The following is a 23,775-nucleotide window of genomic DNA, read 5'->3' as shown; positions in this document are numbered from 1 at the left end:
TATTCTCAGAGGTTCAGAATATTCTTGGTTCTTCTTTAAAAAAAAAAAAAAAAAAAAAAAAGCAATAATCTTGAAAAAATAAATCATGTCACTTTTGTAGTCTTTTTTTCGAACATCCAGTGACGTTGTTCTCGAGTAACCAGCGCCCTCTGCCGCGCTCCGACTGTATAACACCGAGGTTACAAAACACAAACCTGCAGCCATTGAAGTCACGTGTAGTGCAGTGTTACGCAAACGCAAAAGTTTCTTATGTTGATTTTTCGGCTCATGCAGCTCTCCCAGCTGACCACCACAGGTAAGCAGCAGCTTCGAACATTATGCGTGAAGGCAGATTGATTGTTGTCGAGTCAAATCACTCTTCTCGTGTTGTGTTGTCGATCTAACAGGCTGAGAAATGAAAAGGAAGCCCACCAAGTCACAGGCAAATGGATCAAAAAGTAAAGTGAAGAAAGGAGCTGCAGAACACACGTCGCTGAGTACAAAACTGCGAGACAAGATAGACGGAGAAACATCTAAAGCGGGTGTGCTGCATCGATTGGACGGCTTCCGTGACTCATTGTGCCAGTGTTGTTTTAGTTTTGGTAGCTGATTGAATGGGTCTCTTCATTTTGCAGGGCCTTCTTACAGTTCTGCAGGAGTCCAGAGGAAGAATGGCCCTGGAAGTATACTGCACTACATATACAAGAGTACTTTGGGCCAGAGTCTGCACTCTCAGATGAGACAGGTAAACATCTCTTCTTAGTTCAGGATCAATAAGGGCAGTCTGTATGTAGGGGTCAAATAATCCCTAATTTCTCTTTAGTGGCTGTCAATCATTTTGTTATGTAGTCCTTTACACATCAACAGCATTGCTGACTAAAGTGTTTTTCAAAATAAATATGTAAAGGAAACTAAGAAAAAATACATAAAACCAGAAGTCCTACCACACTTTTAGGTATTAAAAGCCTGCCTGAATAGAAGCATCTTAGGCTTTGATATAAAAAAAATGAAAATATTCATCTAACAGTGTGGGAATGTTGACCATCTGACCATAAGGAACTGGTGTGACTAAAGAGGTTTTATTTATTGCGTTTACTTGATAGGGCCAGACACATAATAGACTAATTTAATGTAACAGCAGTCCTATGCCTGTATAAAAATTGTTCATGCTTACTGCATGAGCAATTTGCAGCAGCAATTCAAATAAATAAAAGAAAGAAAGGGCAATAAGAGCTTTAAAACCAAATAATAAAAGTTTAACATTTATTTTTAAATGGACGGGAAGCCAGTGGGATGAAAGTAAAACTGCTGTAATGTGTTCCTGTCTGAGGGTGTGAGCTGAAAGCTGAGATGCTTCGTTCTGAAAATGGTTGGGGGTGACTTGGGCATGACTTGGGGATACCAAAGGCAATTGATTCTGATAAAAACAAGAACAAACTACAGAGGCAGTTTGTTTGCCAAATTTCTGCTGCTGTAGCACATTTTCTTCAAAATTCGAAGTGCTTTGGATTATGAGACGATATTCTCATTATGGTGAACTGTTGGCAAATTGGAGCTACTTGTAGCCAGTCCAAAAATTGTTACTGGACATAATTAACAAGACATTTATTTCCACACAATTAGATATTTTTATTGTCTTTTAATCAAATATATGATTGTATGATTTCAAATGCTCACCTCGTTATCTCATTTGTGTGCGCCTCTTTTCTCTCTCTTTCAGGCTTTCTACACAATTCCTGCAGAAATTATTCTTATTTTGAGGGATGTTTTTCCAGTGTTGTACAGAGCCTTGAAAAACTCTGCATATCTCTCGAACTTATTTGGGTTGCAAATTTATGCACAAAATTATTCCTGACAGGGATGATCAAAGATTAATGTAGTTGAGAATGATAAGAACTGTAACAGCAGACATGTTTAGGCCTGGCTTGGAATTTTCCTGCAGCGTTCTGCAGCATACTGAATAAAAATCTGGTTTTAAAAAAATAACCAAAACAAAATTTTTTCTGTCTCTTGCAGTGTCTCCAGGAGCCATTTGTTCGATCTCTGTCATCCTACCATTTTCATGGCGCCAGCAGTCCATTTGATCGCAGAATCACCTGCTTGGAGTGGCACCCCACTCATCCCACCACTGTGGCTGCAGCCTCAAAAGGGGGGGACATTTTTCTGTGGGACTTTGAGAAGTCTGAAACAAAAAGCTTTACTCGAGGGGTGAGTTGATGTGTCTGATTGGGTTTATCTCAACAACATGGAGGGGTCCTGCTGATCTTTATTATCATCTGAAATCCTTTTGTGGCTAAAGAAAGGAGGTGAATTTGTAGAAGTGTGCATCCTCGATGTGCCTTTTGACAACCTTTTTTGATTCTCTGCTTAGATGGGGGCAGGAGACTCAGTAACAGACATGAAGTTTAACCTGTTAAATCCCAGTCAGCTGTTCACCTCGTCTATGGGCGGTACAACATCTCTGCAGGATTTCAGTGGGACAACCCTAACAGTGTTTACATGCACAGAGTCCCTGAAGTAAGACTAACAGGCCTTTTTCTTTCTCCATCAGGGCTGTAAGCTCACTCAGTCTAGCATCAGTCTTCTTATCAGGCGGCCCCCAGCAAATTCCAGCATTTCCATGCAAAGCGAGTGCATTATTGGCCTGCATTTGTATTTATGTGTGCAGAACGGAGCAGGAGACTTCATTGGCGGGATGAAGTTTTGCCCCACAGACTTCTCCAGAGTTTATGCGGCTTCTGGCGAGGGGACATTGACCCTGCATAGCTTTGAGAGCCACACTCCCACCCTGCTGTCCAGAACACAAGACTGCGGTCATGATCACCACAATGTTTGGTGAGGAAACTGAAAAGAAGACTGATGCTTGACGGTGGCAACAACATTTGCCATTGAAAAGTATTTATAAGCCTTGAACTATTTTTGTTTTTGTCACATTACAACCACAAATCTCTGCGGTGATTTCATATGTTGCAACAACTATATCTAAATTTAAAGTTTTTTAAAAGTGCAACCGTTATTTTGGCAATTTCTGTTTTTTATTTATATGTGTGCTTCTGAAAGCTAAAATCCAGTGCTACAAATTATCTTCAGAAGTCCTCTATGAAGTATATATTGTGTATTTTAATCTTTAAGCTTCTGTGAACGCCTAGCACAACCAATCAATCTGGGGGTGTACCAATAAATTGGCTGATTGGTCGGACAGATTTCCTTGATTTAGGGTAATTGCCGTAAACTTGCATATGAAATTGATCTTGTGTAGACCCACACAGGTTTGTGGCTCCAATATTACAAAATGTTAAAGAGTTGTGTTGATATATTTGTGAAGCATAGTACAAACTGTTTGTGCTTTTCTAGTTTGATGTTTTTTGTTCTGTTTTTGTGTATAAGCTGGTTTGCTTTTTGTGTTTAAAAGTCTTTCTCTAAATTTCAAATCAAATTAGTTTATTTCTATTGATTTGTTTGATTAAGTACTAAAGCATAAAAAAGTTTGTTGGGGAAGTTGAATGTTACATAATGGAGTAGACTGAATTCTGTACCTTTCTAAATTGCTGTAATGTTTTTAACTATTATTTATCACAAATGTCACATATGACACCACTTTGGTGATTATTGCTTATATTTTCTAAATGGTTGTTCTCTTTTTCCCAGCTTTTGGTACTGTTGTGTCGACGTGTCTGTGAGTCGGCAGATGCTTGTGACTGGGGACAACATGGGGGAGCTTCTACTTCTGGGTCTGGATGGGAAAAAGGTTTGTTCTTACAGCCATTTCACAGCAGTCTTCTAAAAATTGTTTTATTTTTGTATGCGCTAAATGAATCTTAGTTGAGAATTTATTTAAAGCAAAGGATTGAAGACGTAAAAGGTTTGCAATTGGTAGCAGCTAAATTATGTTCAGGAAGAAGGAAGAAATTTGGTGAAATCAAAGTCAGTATTGCTTCCAGTCAAGAGAAATATGATGGTTATGTTAAAAACTATTTGTTGCATTTGCTCTGTTTAATTGTTAGATTTTCAGCAGTAAGTTGCACAAAGCCAAAGTGACGCATGCAGAGTTTAACTCCCGATGCGACTGGTTGCTGGCGACAGCCTCGGTTGATCACACAGTGAAGCTCTGGGACCTGAGGAACATCAAGGACAAGAAGAGCTTCCTCTACGAAATGCCTCACGAGAGAGCCGTCAACTCAGGTTGGAATTCTGTGTCTTTGGTAAACTTTTCTTTTTGTTCGATCTCTGCTGAGAAAACAAAAAAAGACAAGGTACAGTTACAGGTATCAGCAAACTCAGGTTTAAAAAAAAATTGCGACTTTAAAACGGCAACAATTCCCGATCATGCCGTTCCTGTCTGGTTCATAAGTCTGGTTGTTCATACTGAAGCAATACAACCTTTTTGATGTCAAGTATCAGAAGAAAAATTAATTAACTTTAGACTGATTTAAAATTCTTCAGGCTTCATTCCAGAGTGTTGCTTCTAGCCCAGAATGAACAAAACAAAACAAAAAAAAAAGAAACAACTGAACTCTGAATTGTTTTGGGTTGTTTAATAATAACAGAAATTCTCTATCATTCTAACATTTAGCTAATAGAAATACTTTGACCTATTAAAGAAAAAGGTTTTACTAAGTATTGTTAAATGGTTAAAAATAATATTTTCATAAAGTACAGATGAATGTTTGGATTCTAGTTTACTTTAAACCAGATATCTTTAAAAAAACTCCTTTCTCTCAAAGGGCTGTGATCAGATCATCTCTCAGCATGATGTAATATAAGAAATGAGAGCAAATATTTGAAGAAATTGGAAGCTAGGACTTTATTAAGAGATAAAAACCTAAAGGTAAACCTAACCCGTTCTGTTAATCTACTGCAGCCTATTTCAATCCTTTGGACGCCTCCAAGCTGCTCACAACAGATCAGCACGACCAGATCCGCGTGTACTCCTCCTCTGATTGGTCGAAGCCTCAGCACATCATTCAGCACCCACACAGGCAGTTTCAGCACCTCACACCCATCAAGGTATGTTGTCTCTCTTCAAGTTTATTTCAGTGGGAATAAAAGGAGAATACGACTTTTATAAACATTTGATAAAAAATTAATCTAGTTTTATGACTAAAAAATTTTATTTTAGGTACTATGGATGTAGAAAGATACTTTTTTTTTTTTATCAGAGTCTGTCTGTGACAACAAAATAATGACGGATTGTTCTGTAGGCCACCTGGCATCCTCTGTATGACCTGATTGTGGCCGGCCGATACCCCGATGACCGCATCTGCACTGGAGATCAGAGGTCCATTGACGTCTTTGACTCCAACAGTGGGGAGTTGGTATTTCAGATGTTTGACTCCACTGCCTCAGGGATCAAATCGGTGAGTATCACTTAATTTAAAAAGTCAAGTCAAAATAAACTAATTCAGAACCTTTTTAAACCAAGAGATTCTTTTTGATTTTTTTCTACAGATCAATAAGTTCAGTCCAATGGGTGACGTTATCGCATCTGGAATGGGTGAGTTGTCTTCATGGTTGCACCTGAATCACATTTTGTTGTATTAAAGCTTTTTCAGTGGATTTTATTGGGATATTTTAGACGACACACCAATACAAAGTAGTGAATAACTGAAGGATAATCATATTTGGTTTAGGGGGTATAATTCGCTCATTCTTTTTGGAAAATAAGATCTGTTTTGGTTCGTTTTGACACATGAATATGATTTAGTCTAAATCTCTAAATTGTAATTGTTTCTATATCTTAAGGGTTGTTATTATCCTATAAGTCCTTTTGTCACTTTTATTTTCCAAGGCCAGAATCGGCCCTCTAGTCGTACATAACTAATATTTTCCCACAAACGCTGTGGATCTCTGCAGCTTTTATGTGGCTTTTGGTTGCACTGGATTTTATTTAGATTTAGAGGTATTAGAATAAAGGGGGTGGATGACACAAAAAGCCCTTTACACATTTATATTTGTGAAAATTTTGGAAAATCATCAGTTATTTCCTTCACTTCACAGTTATGTACTACTTTATGTTTTCATGTCATAAAGTAGATTCATTACAGTTTGTGAAGTGCAGTATAAATAAATGTGAAAAAAGCTTAAGAGGAATAAAAGCTGAATTCAGCAGTAAAACTCTTATGATTGCTCTCAGGTGTAACACTACTGATCTGGGACCACGATGAGTCGCTGGTCAGCGGCCGACACAAACCGATCGAGGAAACGCCGGCTTCAGCAGACAGGGTCAGAGGTCAGCGGAGGGGTCAGCAACGCTCTGGCAGAGACCGGAGGGGTTCGACGGCAGATGCAAAGCTGAAGAAAAAGCTAGCTTCACTGGAAGAAACCGAGACCAAAACCAAAACCGGGTGCACCAAACAAAAACAAACTCAGAAGAGGAAACTGTAGAGAGCTGAGAAATTTAAATTTATTTTTGTACATTTCTCTGTTAGTGTTTTGTGTTTGCATGTTGACAAACATTACAAGCCATATAAAATGGTTTGTATTTTATAGGAACCATTTGTAGTAGGGCGGTGTACATTTTTCCTGCACTTTTTCTACTGTAAAATAATAAATATCTTCATTTGTATATTGCTGAATATTTATTTAAAAAAAAATGTTTCCTGTATAATTTTAATATCCAAGCTTCCATCTTTATGATTTCTTTAAGCATAATTGTAGAGAAAACCTCCCCGTAAGTCATAGGTGGTGATGTTTGCCAGCTGGATAAGCACTCCACCCCAAGCCTCTCGCTCCTCCTTGTTCCTCTGCACCCCAGTCTGCAGAGCAGAGTACACCATGCTCAGAACCTGATTCTCAAACTGATCCCGAGTCAGAGGAGTTTTCAGACGAGCCTCCTGTGTCTTTATCATGAGCTCTGTCGAGATCAGAGTCCTTGGAATGCCATCATTGATCTGAGACAAGAATTCCCGCCCTTTCCTCATCGATGCCAGCTCTTCGTCCAACAGGAAAACATTGTTATCCTTATTTAACTCAACCCCACTCAGTAAAATCTGTGATGAATATAGAAAATATGATTTAACCACGGAAAAGAAACAGCATAGATGCGTTAGTTATCTGAAAATTTGTAGAAGTTAAACATAAAGCTACCTCAAACATCAGGTTTGCATCAGAGAGATCAGCATTTGGACCTGAGCCTGCTGCCACATCTGAAGGGGAAAAATTATAATCGTCATAGATTTAATTATACTACTGCTAAAAATTGAGCTGATTTACCATTATAACTGTCATTACTTCAATATTTACAATGCAAACTGGACAACACATGAATTACCTTATAAACTATAAACTATCAATGTCTTGATGTACTCACCTTGCAGCTCTTGGCCAAGCCAAAGCCATAGAATAATTGGGAGCCAGAGTCTTAGTTGTGCATTCATGCCTCTCTAGATTAGAACAAAAAGAGGAAAAGCAACATCTGCCCTACCTCTCCACTCATGGAAAGAAGAAAACTTCCCCTGAATACCACAGATTCTTTTTCAGCTTGGAAAACAGGCAGAAACCAGATGGCTCCCCTGGAGCAAGTGTAGGTTGTGGAAATTTTTCTAATTTAGATGTTTTCTTTTTTTTCTTTATCTTGCAAAACACAATAAAGTGATTTACTTAAATATTTTATCTGAAAACCAAGCACAGGTAAGGGAAATCTGAATTCTTCTCTCAGTTCTCATCCTTAGATTGTAGGGGAGAAAAAAACATCACGTGGAAACTGTAGTGAAAAAAGCAATCCCAGATTATCTATTCTAAGTCATAGTATTGTGATCAAAAGTTTTCATGAAAATATGAATGGAGGTATTAACCTAAATAGGACCTCTCAGACTGACTTCCAGGCAACAGTACTACCAGGGAGGAAATCCTGACAAAACTGCTCAACTTCACTTCTTCTTCACACCAATTGTTCGTTAAAGTTTTTAACACACCTTCACCAAGCAGCTTTATGTACATATGCTTACTGAGATTCAATTACAGATTGTTTTGTTGTTGTTTTCAATAAGACACTGCTGTAATGAGGTTCTGCCACAGGGGGGCGGTAAGCGTTTGGCGCTATCTTAGTTTAACCTTTTACAACAGTTATTCCGGTGAACAGTTCAGCTGCCTCTGAATGCTGCAACATTGCAAATAAAGGTAGCGTAACTGCATGGCTATCAAAGTTAAGCAATATTTGTTTAGTTCCATGTTTTCTTCAGAATATTTTAGTAGAACATTTATTAGAAAAAAAACTGGCGGCTTTCTGCTGCGGGCGCTAGCGGCAGACAAACACAACAACACAGCTAGTGGTAACCTAGCTTAGCCAATCAGCATCACTTATCACTTGTTTTGGTTGATCTTTGCATGTTGAAGACCCTTTATTAGAAAACGTGTATAGACCGAACGATTTAATTGTTCATTGTAAAAAAACAACAACAACAAGAACAACTAATAAATACGTCTGAATATTGGAATATGAGTCTCAGTTCAATAGACTAGTGAGCTTTTGAGTGGTACATATTTCTGCACAGATGTTATTCTGGATTTTTGGAAGAAATTTGACTGGCCAGATACTTCTGAACATATTTATCACTGCTCCACGATTTCTCCTTTTGCAAATATTGTCTCACACTTTGGTGTCCCAAAACCTTAGAAAAGGCGTTGTAACAATTTATACACTTTTAGATCTTCACAACCTTGTTTTCATCTCCTCTTTAAGTCCTTTAGATCATTCCATGAATTCTCAGAAGTTAGTAATATATACTTTATTGTTCAAATTGAGGAATTATAGTCAGTGAGGAAGCACAGCTTTATAAACAAAAATAAAACCTACAAACTCCACTCGTTTACAGCATCCTATTCAATCCATGGGTTAATACATTATCAAACGAAACATCTTACTGATAAGTAAAATGAAGAATTTACTATTCAGACCTGTTGATTATAAAAAGGTAACATTCAAGACATGCTGTATCTTGTTGCTGTTTTTATTATTATTATTATTATTATTATTATTATTATTATTATTATTATTATTATTATTTAAGAAAATCTTTGATAACTTGTAGTATGAAGAACAAAAAAAAAATACTAGGTAGCATTACCGTTGCCCTAAGAATAAACTGTAAAAACTGAATGTTTTAAAAAGCTGCAATACCTAAGATATCTTAGTAGGTACATGTGTACTAAGTTATCCTGTTCTCCAAAACCATGCAGAGATAGATGTGGAGCAACTGGTGGATCACTTCACTAGACTAACTGTTCTTTGATAAGCATCTATTTTATGTCTCCACTAATACATTTAGTATGCATTTAGCATACTTACGTATTTACAGTTGCTGTAAAGTCAACTGTAAACTGTAAAGCTGTTAAATGATAACTAACTTCCTTCCATCTAACCCACTGTTTATTTTTCCCTAATAATCTGGCATTAACATTTGTTTTTAACATGGCAGGCAGCAAAGATGGAGTCCGGTGAGGAGGGCGGCGTCAGTGTCGGCGGCTCTGTGGGAGAGGAGAACTACTTCCTCGGATACACCTTCACTGACCGCTCTCATTCCAGCCGCGTGGTGAAGAGCATCATGGATCTGTGCCTGGAGGACGGCCTGTTTGCAGATGTCACCGTCACTGTGGATGAAAGGCAGTTTCACCTGCACCGGCTGGTGCTGTCAGCGCAGAGCAGCTTCTTCCGCTCCATGTTCACCTCCAACCTCAAAGAGTCCCACAACCGCTTCATCGAGCTGAAGGACGTGAGTGCCTCCGTCTTCCAGCTGCTGGTCGACTACATCTACCACGGCACCATCAAGCTGCGGGTGGAGGAGCTGCAGGATACCTATGAGATGGCGGATATGTACCAGCTGACGGCTCTGTTTGAGGAATGCTCCCGCTTCCTCTCGCGGACGGTGGAGGTCAAGAATTGCTTACAGGTGATTTCCATCAATCAGTCAAGTTTATTTGTACAGCACATTTCAGCAACAAGACAGGTCAAAGTGCTTTACATCATAAATACAAAGTCACAGAACACACAGTCAACAATTGAAGCATTATATTTTGTCAATCGTTACATGTAAAAATGTTGATTAATGTTTCATTTACAATGTTTCAAAAGCAACTCTAGACAACTCTGGGTTTTCAGCTTAGATTTAAGGCAGCTGCTTTACAATTTTCTGGAGGTTTGTTCCAGCTTTGTGGTACTTTGAAGCTGAATGCTGCTTCTCCCTGTTTGGTCCTGGTTCTGGGGATGAGGAGCAGACCAGAATCAGAAGACTTTGTTGATTTGTCACTGGCGTTGCAGGCCAGGCTGATTTAAAACATTTATACTAAATCTTTTTTCTGTTTTTTTGTTTTGTTTTGTTTTGTTTTTTCTAGGTGATGTGGCTCGCAGACAGACACAGTGACCAGGAGCTGTATACCGCAGCCAAGCAATGTGCTAAAATCCACCTCGCTCAGCTACATCAGACTGAAGAATATCTCAATCTGCCCCTCTGCCTGCTGCTTGACATCATCAAGGGTATTATAGTTAGACAAATTGAAAAGCATAAGAATTGTAACCTCTCTTGATCAACGCTGCTCAATAAGCTCTGTCTCTGTGTTTAGATGGTGTTCCCAGCTCCCAGAATCCAAAAATGGCCATCGAGTCGTGGATAAACCACAACAAGGTTGAGAGGGAGGAGTTCTCCTGCCTTCTCCAGGAGAATCTGAAGGTAGAATTTAAACACCTGCCAATCAGATTTAAATTTTTTTTCACGTCTTATTGATAATTTCTTTTCTTTTCAAGGGTTTTAAAAAGGTACAGAACAAAGACGTCATTCAACATTTCAATGTGTCAAACATTGAACCTGAAGGAAAGAAAGGGGCGTACAGGTTCCAACATGAAGCTAATAATTTTGAAAGAAAAAAAAAACGAAAATAAAAGAAATATAAAATCATTCCTAACTCTTGTCTGACTTTTACTAAACCCTAAAAGTGGATCAAACAGCATCTCTATCGATCAATTGGGACGTCATTAGTCAAGGTGATGATTTCAAAGAAAAAAAAGCTTTTCTGTAAATATTATTGTAGTTTTTCAGAATATGGAAAGGACAAGAGCATGTTGTGATAATAGATCTAGTAATATTAATATTTTTTGAAGGGCAGTTTTGTTTACAAAGGCTTCATAATCCATTTCATTTTCGGCTATGTGTGTGTTTTTTTTTTATTGCCGTTTTATTTATAGTTTTTGTTGTGCTTTATTTTTTATATCGATAGTATATTTCTGGTTAAGTGTTCTTTAAAAAAGTAAAGTTTATTCATCTATGAGCGGATGAACTTGGTTTATCGTGCCATTATCAGTATGTTTCTTGAAGCTGGTCTTAAAACAACAATATACTTGTTTATGGCAATAATTACTGGGACGATTTATTGTCCAGCAAAATGTCTTATTGTGACAGATCTAAGTAGTAATAATAATAATAAGGTGATTGGTTCTCGTCATCCTTATTTCTGTCACTAAAATCTCTTTCTGGATTGATGGCAGGAAATTGGGGAGAACGTCCACATCTATCTGATCGGTAAAGAGGAGACGAGGACTCACTCCCTTGCCGTTTCTCTGCATTGTGATGAGGACGATGCGATCAGCGTGAGTGGCCAGAACAGTCTCTGCCATCAGATTACCGCCGCCTGTAAACATGGCGGGGACCTATACGTGGTGGGGGGGTCCATCCCCCGCCGCATGTGGAAGTGCAACATGCACACCATGGACTGGGAGCGCTGTGCACCGTTGCCTAGAGACCGCCTCCACCACACCATGGTGTCTGTGGCCTCTGAAGACACCATCTACTCCCTGGGCGGGAAGACGTTGCAGGACACGCTGTCGAACGCCATCATTTACTACACAGTGAAGGACAACATGTGGACAGAGACGAGCCAGTTGGACACAGCCGTGTCTGGGGCCGCTGGCGTCAACCTGGGAGGAACCATTTACCTGCTCGGAGGCGAGGAGAACGACATGGACTTTTTCACAAAGCCGTCCCGTCTCATCCAGTGCTTCGACACCTCCTCCCAGAAGTGCCAGATCAAACCATACATGCTGCCGTTTGCGGGCTGCATGCACGCCGCCGTCCACATGGACGTCATCTTCATCGTAGGTGAAGGGGACTCGCTGGTGTGCTACAACCCTCTGCTGGAGAGCTTCACGCGGCTGCGCTTCCCAGAGGTGTGGAGCTGCATCCCTTCTCTGTGGAAGGTGGCCAGCTGTAACGGCTGCATATACGTCTTCAGGGACAAGTGTAAGAAAGGCGACGCTAACACGTTAAAGTTTAACCCGGCCACATCTGTGGTCTCGGTTATCAAAGGTATAAAAATCCTCCTAACGAACTGGCAGTTTGTACTGGCCTGAGGATTTCCAATCTACGGTCCACAATCATCACAATGAATCAGGTGAGAGACGTTGGTGTGACTTACAGTGACTTCAGATCTGCTAAAAAGATTCCCACTCAGCTGTGTTAGCCATTCCAAAAGCTCAGCTGTGTATGTGAGATGCTTCTGTATCAGCGTGTTGTTGTGCATCTCTTAGCTGGGGACCGAATGTGTCGTAACACTGTGAGCAGTGATGATCAAAGCTGTTGTTTCCTGTGCACTGCTCGTATATTAACATGCATGAAATGCTTTAGTGGTCAGTAAAAAACTCCTCACTGAATTGTAATCATCAGGCTGCTGAAAGTGGCTAAATCTTCACACATTTTAAGTCTGTAAACATAATATCAGAGAATGTTTTGTAGCTTTTCAACGTTTACATTTTTATGTGTGCTGTACTGGTTCGAGTTCATGTGTTCTGATAAATGGTAAAACCTGCATAGAGTCACTTTTAGTTTTTATTTGGTCAATCAGCCTTCAAAGTCTTTTAGTAATGGTGGATGTTTCTAAAATCCTTCAAAAAATACATGATTTAAAAAAATGCAGTGCCTTGTAAATTTATTAATACTTGTTAAACTATAAATATGTTTTCCTGAGATTTTATGGTAGATCAACACAGAGTGTTAGTATTTGCTTTCTTGCTGTGTTTAACAAAAATGTAAAGAGACAAAAAAGGTAGATTAGCAGAACCATTGAGTCTTGCTGGGATTTATTCAGAAACAGTTTTCTAATGAAACAGTTCAACTCTTAAAAATAAAACTAAAAGTCAAGTGAGGTATTTTTAAACTGTCTATTTCTAGAGTCTAATTATACTTCATCTAAAGTAGCAGGTAAATAAGTAGAACAAAAATGGTACTTGTTTTTTTTAAAAAGTGTGTACATTTTCTGTTGATGCTCTTTTGTTTTGATACCCTTAAATAAAATCCAGTGAAACTACTCAGAGGTTTCCGAATTAGTAAATGGAGACCACTTGTATATAAATTTCAATGTGGTTGTTGTTTTAAATCCTCAAAGGCTTTTTAGCGAACATTAGTAAAAAAAAAAAACAATGTTGCAAAGTCTGAGGAACACAACTGATGGGTCAGTTATGCAACAAAACTAAGCATACAGCTACATCTTCAATGAGCAAACATATCTATTCTTAGAATGACCTGCATTTAATGAAGAATTTGTGTCAAGAGTTATGAATTTAGATACCCAAATTTCATAGAACTTGGATCTTTTGTGCAAAGCAGTGTGGGCAACAATTTCACTCAAAATGTCCCAAATTTAAAGCTGAAATTATTTGCAGCTTTAAATTCAGCAAAAAGTGATTCTACAAAGTACTGATTCTAAGGGACTGAATATATACGTATGAATATAATCAGTAGAAGCAGGATTAAAGTTGGTAAAAATTTCTGCAATGATGTTTGGGAGTGAAAAAGTTAAGGGAAAGATAGAGTTGTTAGAGAGAGGCCAACAGTGTGATCCCATTGATGTTCTGCTGGAGTCTGTGCAGCTGAAACCTAAGCTCAGGAACATGTCAGACTGTGCGAACTATTCTGAGCATTGGCTGCTGACGGCGGGATGAGGGGTTGGTGTTGGGGTTCAGATGCGCCTACACAAGAACTACCAATAACAACCTATAGCTACTAGGGACGCTGTCTGAAATGCAGCTCTTTTACCACAAACAAAAACCAACAAAAACAAAACTTGGAACAGCAGCAGGTTGCTTCCTGGGACAGTGGTTGACCTCTACCATGACTCTCTGGGACTTTTGTTTTCCAAGGCTCCAAACTTTTCCATTTTGTCCAGTGTGTATCTCTCTGTCATTGGTTCATGTAAAGGTAGATTGCTAGGAGCTGTAGTGACCTTGGGACAGTTTGCTGAGGGCAGAACATTAATTCCTGAAGGGACACATGGTCTGGAGTGACAAGGCCATCTGCTGGAGCTGCAGCAGGAGGAAGGTGGAGTGGGGTGGCTGGTCGAAGGGGGTGCTAAGAATTCCTTTTGCTGGGGTGTGGAGGGAGCAGATATTCTGGGAAACCTTTGCCAGCTCTCAGCAGGGATACTTGTATCTTTTATGTTTTTTCCAAGGGAATTTATAAATGAGAATTTTCTGCGCTCCTGAGGTGAAACAGGATCAGTTGTCCAGTTCTTAGCAGGGCATTTTTGTGATAATGTTCTTGGTGTGCCACTACTGTTCCTCGCTGGATCCGGTTTCGTCTCCATCTCAGCTCAGCCGGAGCCGATAGAGCTGGATCTGGTACCGACCGTTCTGAGGGGATCATCTTCAAGGAGTCTTCTTTGGAGTTGTACTGGAAGGATCTGCTTTCTTCCTGCCTTGCTGAAACTGCATGGCCTAAGCGAATGAATATTTTCACGTTGCGCATTGCACCAGAAATGGGCCAGGACCAAACCAAGCAGCAGATAGAGAAGGGCCTGAAGTTGTATCAGTCCAATCAGACAGATAAAGCCCTGCATGTCTGGACAAAAGTTCTGGAAAAGACCTCTGACCCTGGAGGGAAGTTTCGAGTTCTCGGGTGCCTGATCACAGCCCACTCAGAAATGGGAAAGTACAAAGATATGCTTAAGGTATGCAATCTGACACTTTGAATTCAACGTGTGCTGATGAATATTCTTTGGTAATTCTTTAAAGGTAAAATAATAATAAAGTAATTTTAGTTCATGCTTTTATTAAGGTATTTTTCTCTGAACAGCCAAATGAGCATTTGCATAAGTCCTGCTCCATTTGCACCATGTAACTTAGTGGTTGTAAATCCGAACAGTGAATGTTACAGAGTGTCCCATCACCTCATATGTCAACATGTCAGCTCACTTCTGCTGTTGTAGCATTTAAATATTTCCATTAAGGAGTTTGAAGGTAACCACCTACCATTAACAGCCGTCCTGAGAAACATGGATTCATTTGTGGGCTTCCCAGCGATGCAGAGTAAATAAATGTCCTGCAACCTTAGAGTTAGTGTAGGGTGTCTTGTTGATATAATCATCTGCACTCAGAAAGGACCCAGACTTAATGATGCGGTTTTAATGAGGGCTTCAAAAAGAAGAGGTCTAACGACCCAAACGATACAGTGCCGTGAAAATCTGCCATGTCGCATGTTTTTTCAGCTACGTGTTTTTCCTCAGTTTCTCAGATTATCTGAATATTATGAAATCCATTTTTCAAATTATAATTTAATTCATAGAAGCTATTAAAATCAGACTAGGCCTGTGCAAAAAATGAAACATCCTTCTTAAATACTCAAATAACTGACTGTTCATATTTTTTGAAAGTTTTCAGTGACATGGCAACACTCAGGGCTAATTACTGTCAAATCTGGAGAATCAGAAAATCCTTTAAATCAAACCTGTCTGATAAGACAGGGTAGATTAAAAACTGCTTAAAAGCAGAAATTCATGGAATGATCTAAAAGACTTAAAGAGGAGATGGTTGTAAAGATCTAAAAGTGTATGAAACGTTACAAAACCTTTTCTAAGTTTCGGGACTCCAAAGTGTGAGACATTATTTGCAAAAGGAGAAATCGTGGAGCAGTGATAAATATGTTCAGAAGTATCTGGCCAGTCAAATTTATTCAAAAAATCCAGAATAACATCTAAGGCACTGCGGGGATCAGTTGACTCACACTAAGCATTCATGATTCAACAAAAAAGAAAGAAACTCAGCATATCTGGCATCCATGTGACAGTTTCAAGGCAATAACTACGGAGCCCTCCAGGGGACATGGGAAAAAAAAATATATTTTGCGTTCCCTCGCAATAAGCTTACTCAAATATTTGCTGGTATATTTTGTATAGCCTACCCGCACCGGGTTAACTCGGAATCTCATCTGTCCGACGCGTATAGCCATCACCTCCAGGCCACTTCTCTATTTTGTCACAATTATCGATTTATTCCATTTTGATAATCATGCTTCAAACTTTACCAGGACTGCGACACAGACTGACCTGACCAAATAATGCACAAGTGCCGCTTCCTCAAACACAAAGCCAGCACGTCAGTAACCTTCCACTAATACACACCCGCCACCCAAGTGTCAAAGCCTCGAGCTCCTGTCATATCAATAATTTCTTATTTCATTCATTTGAGTCTTACAGAGCCTTCGTGAAAACGTGTTTATTATTAATGACTGTTTGGTGCAAAAAATGATTGAAACTCGATTTACTCACTGCATGTTTATGTATGTGTAGGTTGAGATGCAACTGAAAACGGTCATCTAAACCGTTCGGACTTCCAGCACAATAGAGACACAATCAAAACTGTCTCATTGCCCCGCGATAATATCTCATAAATAGTCCAAATAGTTTGGATGTATTTTTATTTCTTTCCTACATAGGCCTACGGAAAGTTTCTCTATATAAGTCTGTGGTGCATTTCTATACCAAAGAAAACAATATACGTCAGATTCTGCACAACGACATATTAACATTTATGGAAAAACCTTACATAACTTTGCATTAAAGCAGAAAGTACGGCGGCCCCGTAAGAAAGACTTGCAGTATTCAATTATGCCACATCACATGAACTGATCAGTACATTATTGCGAGAGAACGCAAAACTTTTTGCGAGTGAACACAAAAGTTTTGCGTACCCTCGCAATACTTCTGATCAAATCTAACGCAAAGATTTTTCTCAAAAAGATTTCAGGAAAAATATTCTGTGGACTGCAGGAACAAAAGGGGAAAATTTAGGAGATGTCTGTCCCATTACATATATATAAACACATAATTGTCAAGCATGGTAGTAGTAGTGGGATTATTTTGAATTGCATTACTTGTTAAAGAAAATCGTTTTTTGTCAAAAATGACAGTCATAAATTCTAGTCTTTACAAGGAATTCTTAAAGGAGAATGTCTGGCTTTCAAATTGTTACCTTAAACTCAAGTGTGTTTGTGTTACACACCCCTATCTCTAACTCTTACCATAACCCTAATCCTTCCCTATGATCTGAAGCACAACAGCAAATTATTCCGTCATTGGCTTTAAATAATAATAACAAAAAAAATATAAAAGGAAGGTTTGGAGTGGCCTACTAAATAGTTTGAACATAAATTTGATTGAGATGTTGTGGCATAACCTTAAATTGGCTCTTTATACTTATAAATGCTTCGATGTGACTGAATTAAAGGGGCAGTATTTTGTAAAATCAAATTTTTAGAGCTTTACATCATGTTATAATGTTGTCCCCTCATCAGAAACATAACAGGGGTATTGCTTTGATTCTTTCATGCATGTTTTAGAAATCCTTTGATCTCCAGTGGCAACAGTTCAGCTGTGCAAAATGCTTGGGGGTGACCAGGTGCCGCCTTCGAGGCACAGCTCCTCCCCTGAGCTGCAGTTTCCAAGCTCCCACATTACAGCACAGTTCTTAAAGCTCTGCATTTCAAATGAGATTTTTCCATATTATCTGTTTCTCTTTACCAACACGTTCCTCTGCAGTACGCCCTCGAACAGATTGACACAGCCCGGGAAATGGAGGACCCAGACTACCTAACTGAAGGCTACCTGAACTTGGCGCGTAGCAATGAGAAGCTGTGCGACTTCCAGAAGACAGTGTCTTACTGCCAGACCTGCTTAAACATGCAAGGCACCACTGTAAGCTTGCAGCTCAATGGCCAAGTGTGTCTGAGCATGGGCAACGCCTACCTGGGTCTCAGCGTCTTCCAGAAGGCCCTGGAGAGCTACGAGAAGGCCCTGCGCTATGCTCACAACAACGATGACAAGATGTTGGAGTGCAGAGTCTGCTGCAGTCTGGGAAACATCTATGTGCAGCTAAAGGTGTTCTGAATACTGCTGTTTATAAAAATAATATACTGAAGCTATGAAGAATGTTTCATTTCAACCTGGTTGTTAATCAGCTTTATTTATTCCAGATGTATTTTAAGAACGTAGTCCAAAAATTCGGAGGACCAACAGCCTCAAAACAATTTTCATTACGATTTTCCTAGTCCTTTTGACGCCATTGAAAGTGCCAGAGTGTCCAGAGTCTTTTTTGCTTGCATAAAGTTAAAATAACACTGGTCTAACCTCCCCAACGGATTGTTGTGCACTGATGAACAGCTGACTGCAAGAAAAATCAAATACTTTTCCGTTGCTTTCAAGAAATACAAATTTGTTTGAAGCCCAACCGTAGGATCTTTGTTCAACGGTTTCTCTTCTCTCTGCACATTTCTTGTCTGACACCTCTGAATAAAGATACTGCTACAAAATAATAATCAGGAAAAAAAATCAGAAATTTAGAAATATTTCTGGTCACAAAACTTCAAGAACAGAACCTATCTCTCTTGTCTATGTAACACTGTAGCAGTTAATTAAAATATCTTCTAAAAGTTAATTTGTAACAGCTGAGTTGAAAAGGTGAACCTCATGTCTTAGATTTATTCATTAGTTAAGAGCAGCATATCAACTTACTAAACTTCAAGTCATTCTGTAAGATTCTAAATCTAAATTTAGCAGAAGTTTATATAGTGTTTATATGCATATGCATAAGTTCATTGCCTGCATCAAGATCAAAATAATAAACATGACATGGATCAAAAAAATTCTATCTCTAATAGTTAATATATTATTTTAGCTGCTTTTTAGTTTTATGTGCAACTGGCTAGTATATTTTATAGAGTTTTTGTAACATATTTATAGAAAAATCAGGACATCATACTTTTACTCAAAGATTTTGGTCCTTTTGAATCTGATGCTTTGGAATTTGTGTGGTAATACAAGGACTGAGTGAATGAGCAGACTGGTTGGGATTCATTTAACATATGAGAGGAACCACAGTCAACATCCTAAATAATCCTTAGGTGATTAGTTTGGTTTAGTTTAGTTTAGTTGGTGATATGGATGATATTGTGATAAAACAGTTCAATATTAAATGCCTAAAATTAATACATGGTCTAGGCATGTGCCAGTGTGAGATTTTCTAACTAGAACCTCGAATAAAAATGTCATGCCTTGTCCTACTTACGCAAAAGACTAAAGCAAAAATGTACAAGAAGATTTAGATAATAATGATAGATCATTTAAACAGAAAGCCAACAGTCCTCCCATCAATAGCAGCTGAAATAGCACAACTGATTGACAATTGATTGTTAAAAGCAAATTAAATAAAAGCTATCTTTTTAAGGAGATTATTTATTTGTTCATTAATAGACTAACAGAATCTTATGAGTTTATATGAGGTGAATAATTATTAGGACTATCTACCATGGTAAAGTGATCATTAGAAGGATCAACAGACATGCTGCTCATAATATTTATTTACTAAAAGTGATAGGAGGAGCTTTACTTTCCACTCTGTGAACTGATGAATTTGCTTGTTTTGTCAAAGGGGAACAGTTGCCTTCTTTCCGCAAGCTGACTGGCTGTGCGCAGAAACAGGTTGGGGAGGGAGAGTGATTGTGCATTGTTATTCTTTTGCTCAAATACATCTGAAAGAAGCCTGGGTCACTCTGGCATGAATTGTGTTGTCAAAAGTAAGCAGACAAAGCCAAATAAGACTTCTAATACTAGTGCGTCAGTGGTGTACTACGCTATTTATTTGAAATGGAAGAACTGTAATTCTGCATATCTGATGACAGGACTACGAGAAAGCCCTGTTCTTCCCCTGCAAGGCAGCTGAACTCGTCAATGACTACGGCAAAAGCTGGAGCCTCAAGTATCGCGCCATGAGCCAGTTCCACATGTCTGTGGCCTACAGGAAGCTGGAGCGTCTGCCTGACGCCATGGGGTGCTGCGAGGTATTGTTTTAAAGGAAACCACACCATATAAATCTCCTCACAGACTTTAAGAATCTCCCAATTTAGGTTTCCTCACTAGGAGTCTGTTATATGTGTTGTGCTTACTGCTGACAGGTGCGAGCTCCAGTTGCTCTGCCGTCCTCAGGCCTCAGACCTCTACAAAAATATTCTCACAGAGGCGCTGGTTTAAAGAGTTAATAAAAAGGGCAGCTTAAGTCCCTGCCCTGTTCTAATTATGTGCAGAGGGTAAAAAATAACTTGATGTCATTGCTTTGGAGTGTAAAAGTATAGTAACAAGAGACATTTCAGATTTATCACATTCGACCAAACAGATTACACAACCTGGGATACTTCAGATACCGGAGCACCCACATCCTAACCCTCTGAACATTTACTGACATAAAAAACGGAAAATAGAAATAGGTGAAGACATTTCTTCAGCTATTCAAGAGGTGTCTGTTCATAATCTAAGCTGGAGATGGAGAGTCTTTCTAAGCATCATTTGTGTTGTGCTTTGACAGGAATCCATGAAGATTGCTCTGCAGCATGGCGACCGACCCCTGCAAGCTCTGTGCTTACTGAACTTTGCAGACATCCACCGCTGCAGGCATGATGTTAATGTAAGGTGACATTAATACTTTTGTGTTAGTGTGAACCTGTTTTTCCAGACTAGTGGAAGACACATCATCAATGCAGATGATGTGGTTCATCTGTATGTTTTTTTTTTATCATGTTTTTATTCTGACTCTTGTTCTAGCACATTTATTTATTTGAGAAATGTGTATAAAATACACGTTGTTGTTCTTTTAAATCATTTAGAAAGCATTCCCTCGCTACGAGTCTGCACTGGGCATTATGACCGAGATTGGAAACCGTCTTGGACAAGCACACGTCTATCTGGGTGTTGCAAAATGTTGGCTTCTGCAGAAAGAATATGACAAGGTTTGTGCAGTTAGATATATATATCTGTACACTGTTTGTGAAACCATTGTATTTGTTTAATTGGTCTCTGGAATCACAACTTTTGTGATAAATGTCCTGTGTTTTTTTTCTTTTTTTTTTTCAGGCTCTTGAATCTTTGGAGCGAGCGCAGGAACTTGCAGATGGAATGGGAAACAAGGTAACTGAAGCTTATGAAAAAAATCAGCAAAATTTACACATAAGCTACAAAGCCTTTATCAGTCTCCATGTTGATGTTTGTCTGGTACCGAAGCTGTGCAGCCTGAAGGTTCACTCCCTACGTGAGGGCATCTACCGCAACAACAAGCAGCAGGAGGAGCTGCGAGAACAGGTGGTGAAGTTCCTGCAGTGTGTGGAGGAGCTGGAGCTCTACTGCGGCATGTGTGGGGAGTCCATCGGGGACAGGGACCAAAAGCTGCAGGCGTTACCCTGTTCCCACATTTTCCATCTCAAGTAGGTGTTTACTCTCTCCCAATTCATTCCTACTAAGGTAATGAGCATTTAAAAAAGTCAAGGATCTTGATGCGTGTTTTAATGTGTTTACACCCCTCAAACTTTGTAGGAGTTTTTTTACAAATAAAAATCTGAGAAGTGTGCTGCAAAGTATCCTTCGTGGTATGTTTCTTTGCACTTCTAGAGAGCTTAGCCAACGCTGCAGATTTTAATAAGAATCCAAGCCTTACTTATAAGCTTTTATTTGTTAAACGTTTTTAAAACTCTGTATGATTATGCTTACAATTCAAAATGATGTGCAGATTTGTATTGGTCTAGCAGAGACGTAAAAATAAAGTATCTTTATTTTATGCCCTGTCCCCAGGTGTCTGCAAACAAACGGGACAAAGGGTTGCCCAAAGTGTTTCAAATCCTCCATCAAGCCTGGATTTGTGTGACTGCCACCGTCAGTTTGCATGTTGGTTCTGCAGACACGGCATGATGCCTTCAAGGCTCTGGACTGACGTGAAGACAGCAGGCAGCCTTAGGATGTGCTGAATTTCAAAAAGGCACAAACGTTTGGTCCTCTGCACACGGGACGGCTACTCTAGCACAAGAGCGTCCCTGAGTCTGTGGCTCACAAACCCCGATTAGGGCCTCAGTCTCATTGAGACTTCAGACTCAGTCCATCAGAGGAGATACTGTTTATTTAACTGTGTTAAATTGTGAGATAAGCTGAAAAATCAGATGAACTTTACATCTGTTGCAACAGGATAAGGACCGCCAACGTCACTGGCTGTTGTATATGTAAGAACCATTTAAAAACAATTAGATGAGTCTTTGATATCTAAAATCAATGCATATGTCAAAATTCACCACAGTCGTTCTGTAGGAATTGTTTTTCTCACAAAAGCACAGTCACTCCTGAATAATATTGTTTTATTTCATGTACATAATGTTCTCATTTTCTGGTAAACATTTGGTTGATTTAATGTATTTTTTTGTAAAACTAGCTAAAATCTCTTAACCTTTGAAAAACTAGTATGTCTTTACAAACAGGTTCGTGCAGCTGTATAATATGTTGTTATTATTACTTTTATTTATAAAGGGGAAAAAAACGGACCTTTGATCAGTCATGAAGGCACTCAGTTTCTTGGGGAAGATGTAGAGTTTCAGTTCAATACATTGTTAGTGTTTTTATATTGCTGGTTGTATTTTACTTACAAAGGCATTGAAGGGATTGACATTTTTTGATGGATGAAGGAAAATAAGATAAACAAATCTGGTCTTTTTACGAGCTAAATGAATAACTAAACAACAATGTGAGATAATGAACCCATTTATTTATTTATTTTACTGTTTATTGGAGCATTTCTTAATAGTCTTTGAGATTTACTATCAATATTCCATGTAAATGATTTACTTTTAGCTTTATTGTTTTAATAAGGAGGGAAAATATCTTTAGCTAAATAATGTACTTTATTTGCAGCCAGGTTACAGATATTTTAGAGACTGAAGCTAATCTGCCAGTGCAGCTATTAACACCCAGAACTTCAGCTTTAAAATATAGGGTTCCTAAGCAATCAGGAAAAGAGTCAAATTTGAATTCAGTATTTTCACTATCTGGACAAACAGGAGAAATAACATGGAAAAGTAGAAAAATTATCCATATTTACAGACTTTATTCCTGTACCATTGCTGAAATCATCCTGTTTCTGGGAAATTACATTTGGAATTTGTTGGAACCCTGTAATTAACTGCTGTCTTTGTTTTACAAACTGCAGTATGACAAAGAAGAAATCATTGGATTATTTTTTTTTTGTCACCAACTACATTACAATTATTGCACAACAAAAACCCGTGTGTCAGGATTTCAGGAAGTTGACTTCACCTTTGAAAGCCAGCTGGTTAAATGTTTGCTTTCTGGAAAACCCCCCCCAAAAAACAATGATTCATTGTGAGTGTACCTGCTGAGGCAGTTCATTCAAGATGACCACTTGGATCCAGTAAATAGAGATCAACCTGCCAGTTTCTTTAACAATATAAACTACCTCTGTTTTTGCCACCAGTCTTGGAAAGAAGAGTAATCTGTTAGGATTTTCTAGTCATTATGACTAGAACTGACTAGGATTTCTAGTCATTTCTCCCTTACAGATTCAAAGGCATAGTTGGAATACTGATCAAACTATGTTACTTTGTCTCATATGGAAGTGTTTTATTATTGAAAATAAAGGGCAGTTACAGTGAATGTGTGTGTTTTTTTTGTTTAAACTCTTTGCACTCCACACAGACACCTTTACAGTGAAGTCTTAAA

The 23,775-nt window shown here is 38.8% G+C and overlaps 4 protein-coding genes across 6 annotated transcripts; 3 read left to right on the top strand and 1 right to left on the bottom strand.

Annotated features, from left to right (window-relative positions):
• The first annotated feature begins 138 nt into the window (after window positions 1–138).
• ddb2 (damage-specific DNA binding protein 2) lies at window positions 139–6,544 on the top strand. Of its 2 annotated transcripts, none has more exons than XM_044125551.1 (11): window positions 139–295; window positions 387–521; window positions 615–724; window positions 1,996–2,187; window positions 2,648–2,814; window positions 3,628–3,727; window positions 3,984–4,161; window positions 4,841–4,986; window positions 5,181–5,336; window positions 5,428–5,473; window positions 6,113–6,544. In XM_044125551.1, exons 2-11 carry the CDS (start codon window positions 395–397, stop codon window positions 6,361–6,363), a joined length of 1,473 nt encoding a protein of 490 aa, XP_043981486.1. In that variant the 5' UTR covers window positions 139–295; window positions 387–394; the 3' UTR covers window positions 6,364–6,544. The 2 variants fall into 2 exon arrangements, with proteins under 2 accessions (XP_043981486.1, XP_043981487.1); XM_044125552.1 differs by lacking the exon at window positions 2,648–2,814 and adding an exon at window positions 2,351–2,496.
• Window positions 6,545–6,567: 23 nt separating this feature from the next.
• On the bottom strand, window positions 6,568–7,398 carry LOC122835989 (protein FAM180B). Its single transcript, XM_044125553.1, has 3 exons — window positions 7,289–7,398; window positions 7,066–7,124; window positions 6,568–6,968 (listed from the first exon to the last, which is right to left on the bottom strand). Exons 1-3 carry the CDS (start codon window positions 7,353–7,355, stop codon window positions 6,621–6,623), a joined length of 474 nt encoding a protein of 157 aa, XP_043981488.1. The 5' UTR covers window positions 7,356–7,398; the 3' UTR covers window positions 6,568–6,620.
• Window positions 7,399–7,937: 539 nt separating this feature from the next.
• kbtbd4 (kelch repeat and BTB (POZ) domain containing 4) lies at window positions 7,938–12,771 on the top strand. Of its 2 annotated transcripts, XM_044125548.1 has the most exons (6): window positions 8,003–8,097; window positions 9,396–9,866; window positions 10,309–10,450; window positions 10,537–10,643; window positions 10,718–10,729; window positions 11,456–12,771. In XM_044125548.1, the coding sequence occupies exons 2-6, from the start codon at window positions 9,405–9,407 to the stop codon at window positions 12,314–12,316; spliced, it is 1,584 nt and encodes a 527-aa protein (XP_043981483.1). In that variant the 5' UTR covers window positions 8,003–8,097; window positions 9,396–9,404; the 3' UTR covers window positions 12,317–12,771. The 2 variants fall into 2 exon arrangements, with proteins under 2 accessions (XP_043981485.1, XP_043981483.1); XM_044125550.1 differs by lacking the exon at window positions 10,718–10,729 and having other exon boundaries at window positions 7,938–8,097.
• Window positions 12,772–14,317: 1,546 nt separating this feature from the next.
• Window positions 14,318–23,709, top strand: rapsn (receptor-associated protein of the synapse, 43kD). The gene is made up of 8 exons (XM_044125542.1): window positions 14,318–14,907; window positions 17,773–18,111; window positions 19,911–20,069; window positions 20,591–20,689; window positions 20,889–21,011; window positions 21,136–21,189; window positions 21,283–21,482; window positions 21,847–23,709. Exons 1-8 carry the CDS (start codon window positions 14,683–14,685, stop codon window positions 21,917–21,919), a joined length of 1,272 nt encoding a protein of 423 aa, XP_043981477.1. The 5' UTR covers window positions 14,318–14,682; the 3' UTR covers window positions 21,920–23,709.
• The last annotated feature ends 66 nt before the right edge of the window (window positions 23,710–23,775 follow it).

This window comes from Gambusia affinis, linkage group LG08, assembly GCF_019740435.1.
Source record: "Gambusia affinis linkage group LG08, SWU_Gaff_1.0, whole genome shotgun sequence".
Classification (NCBI taxonomy): Eukaryota; Metazoa; Chordata; class Actinopteri; order Cyprinodontiformes; family Poeciliidae; genus Gambusia; species Gambusia affinis.
The sequence above is the reverse complement of the archived record's forward strand: the minus strand, read 5'-3'. Positions and strand labels throughout refer to the sequence as shown.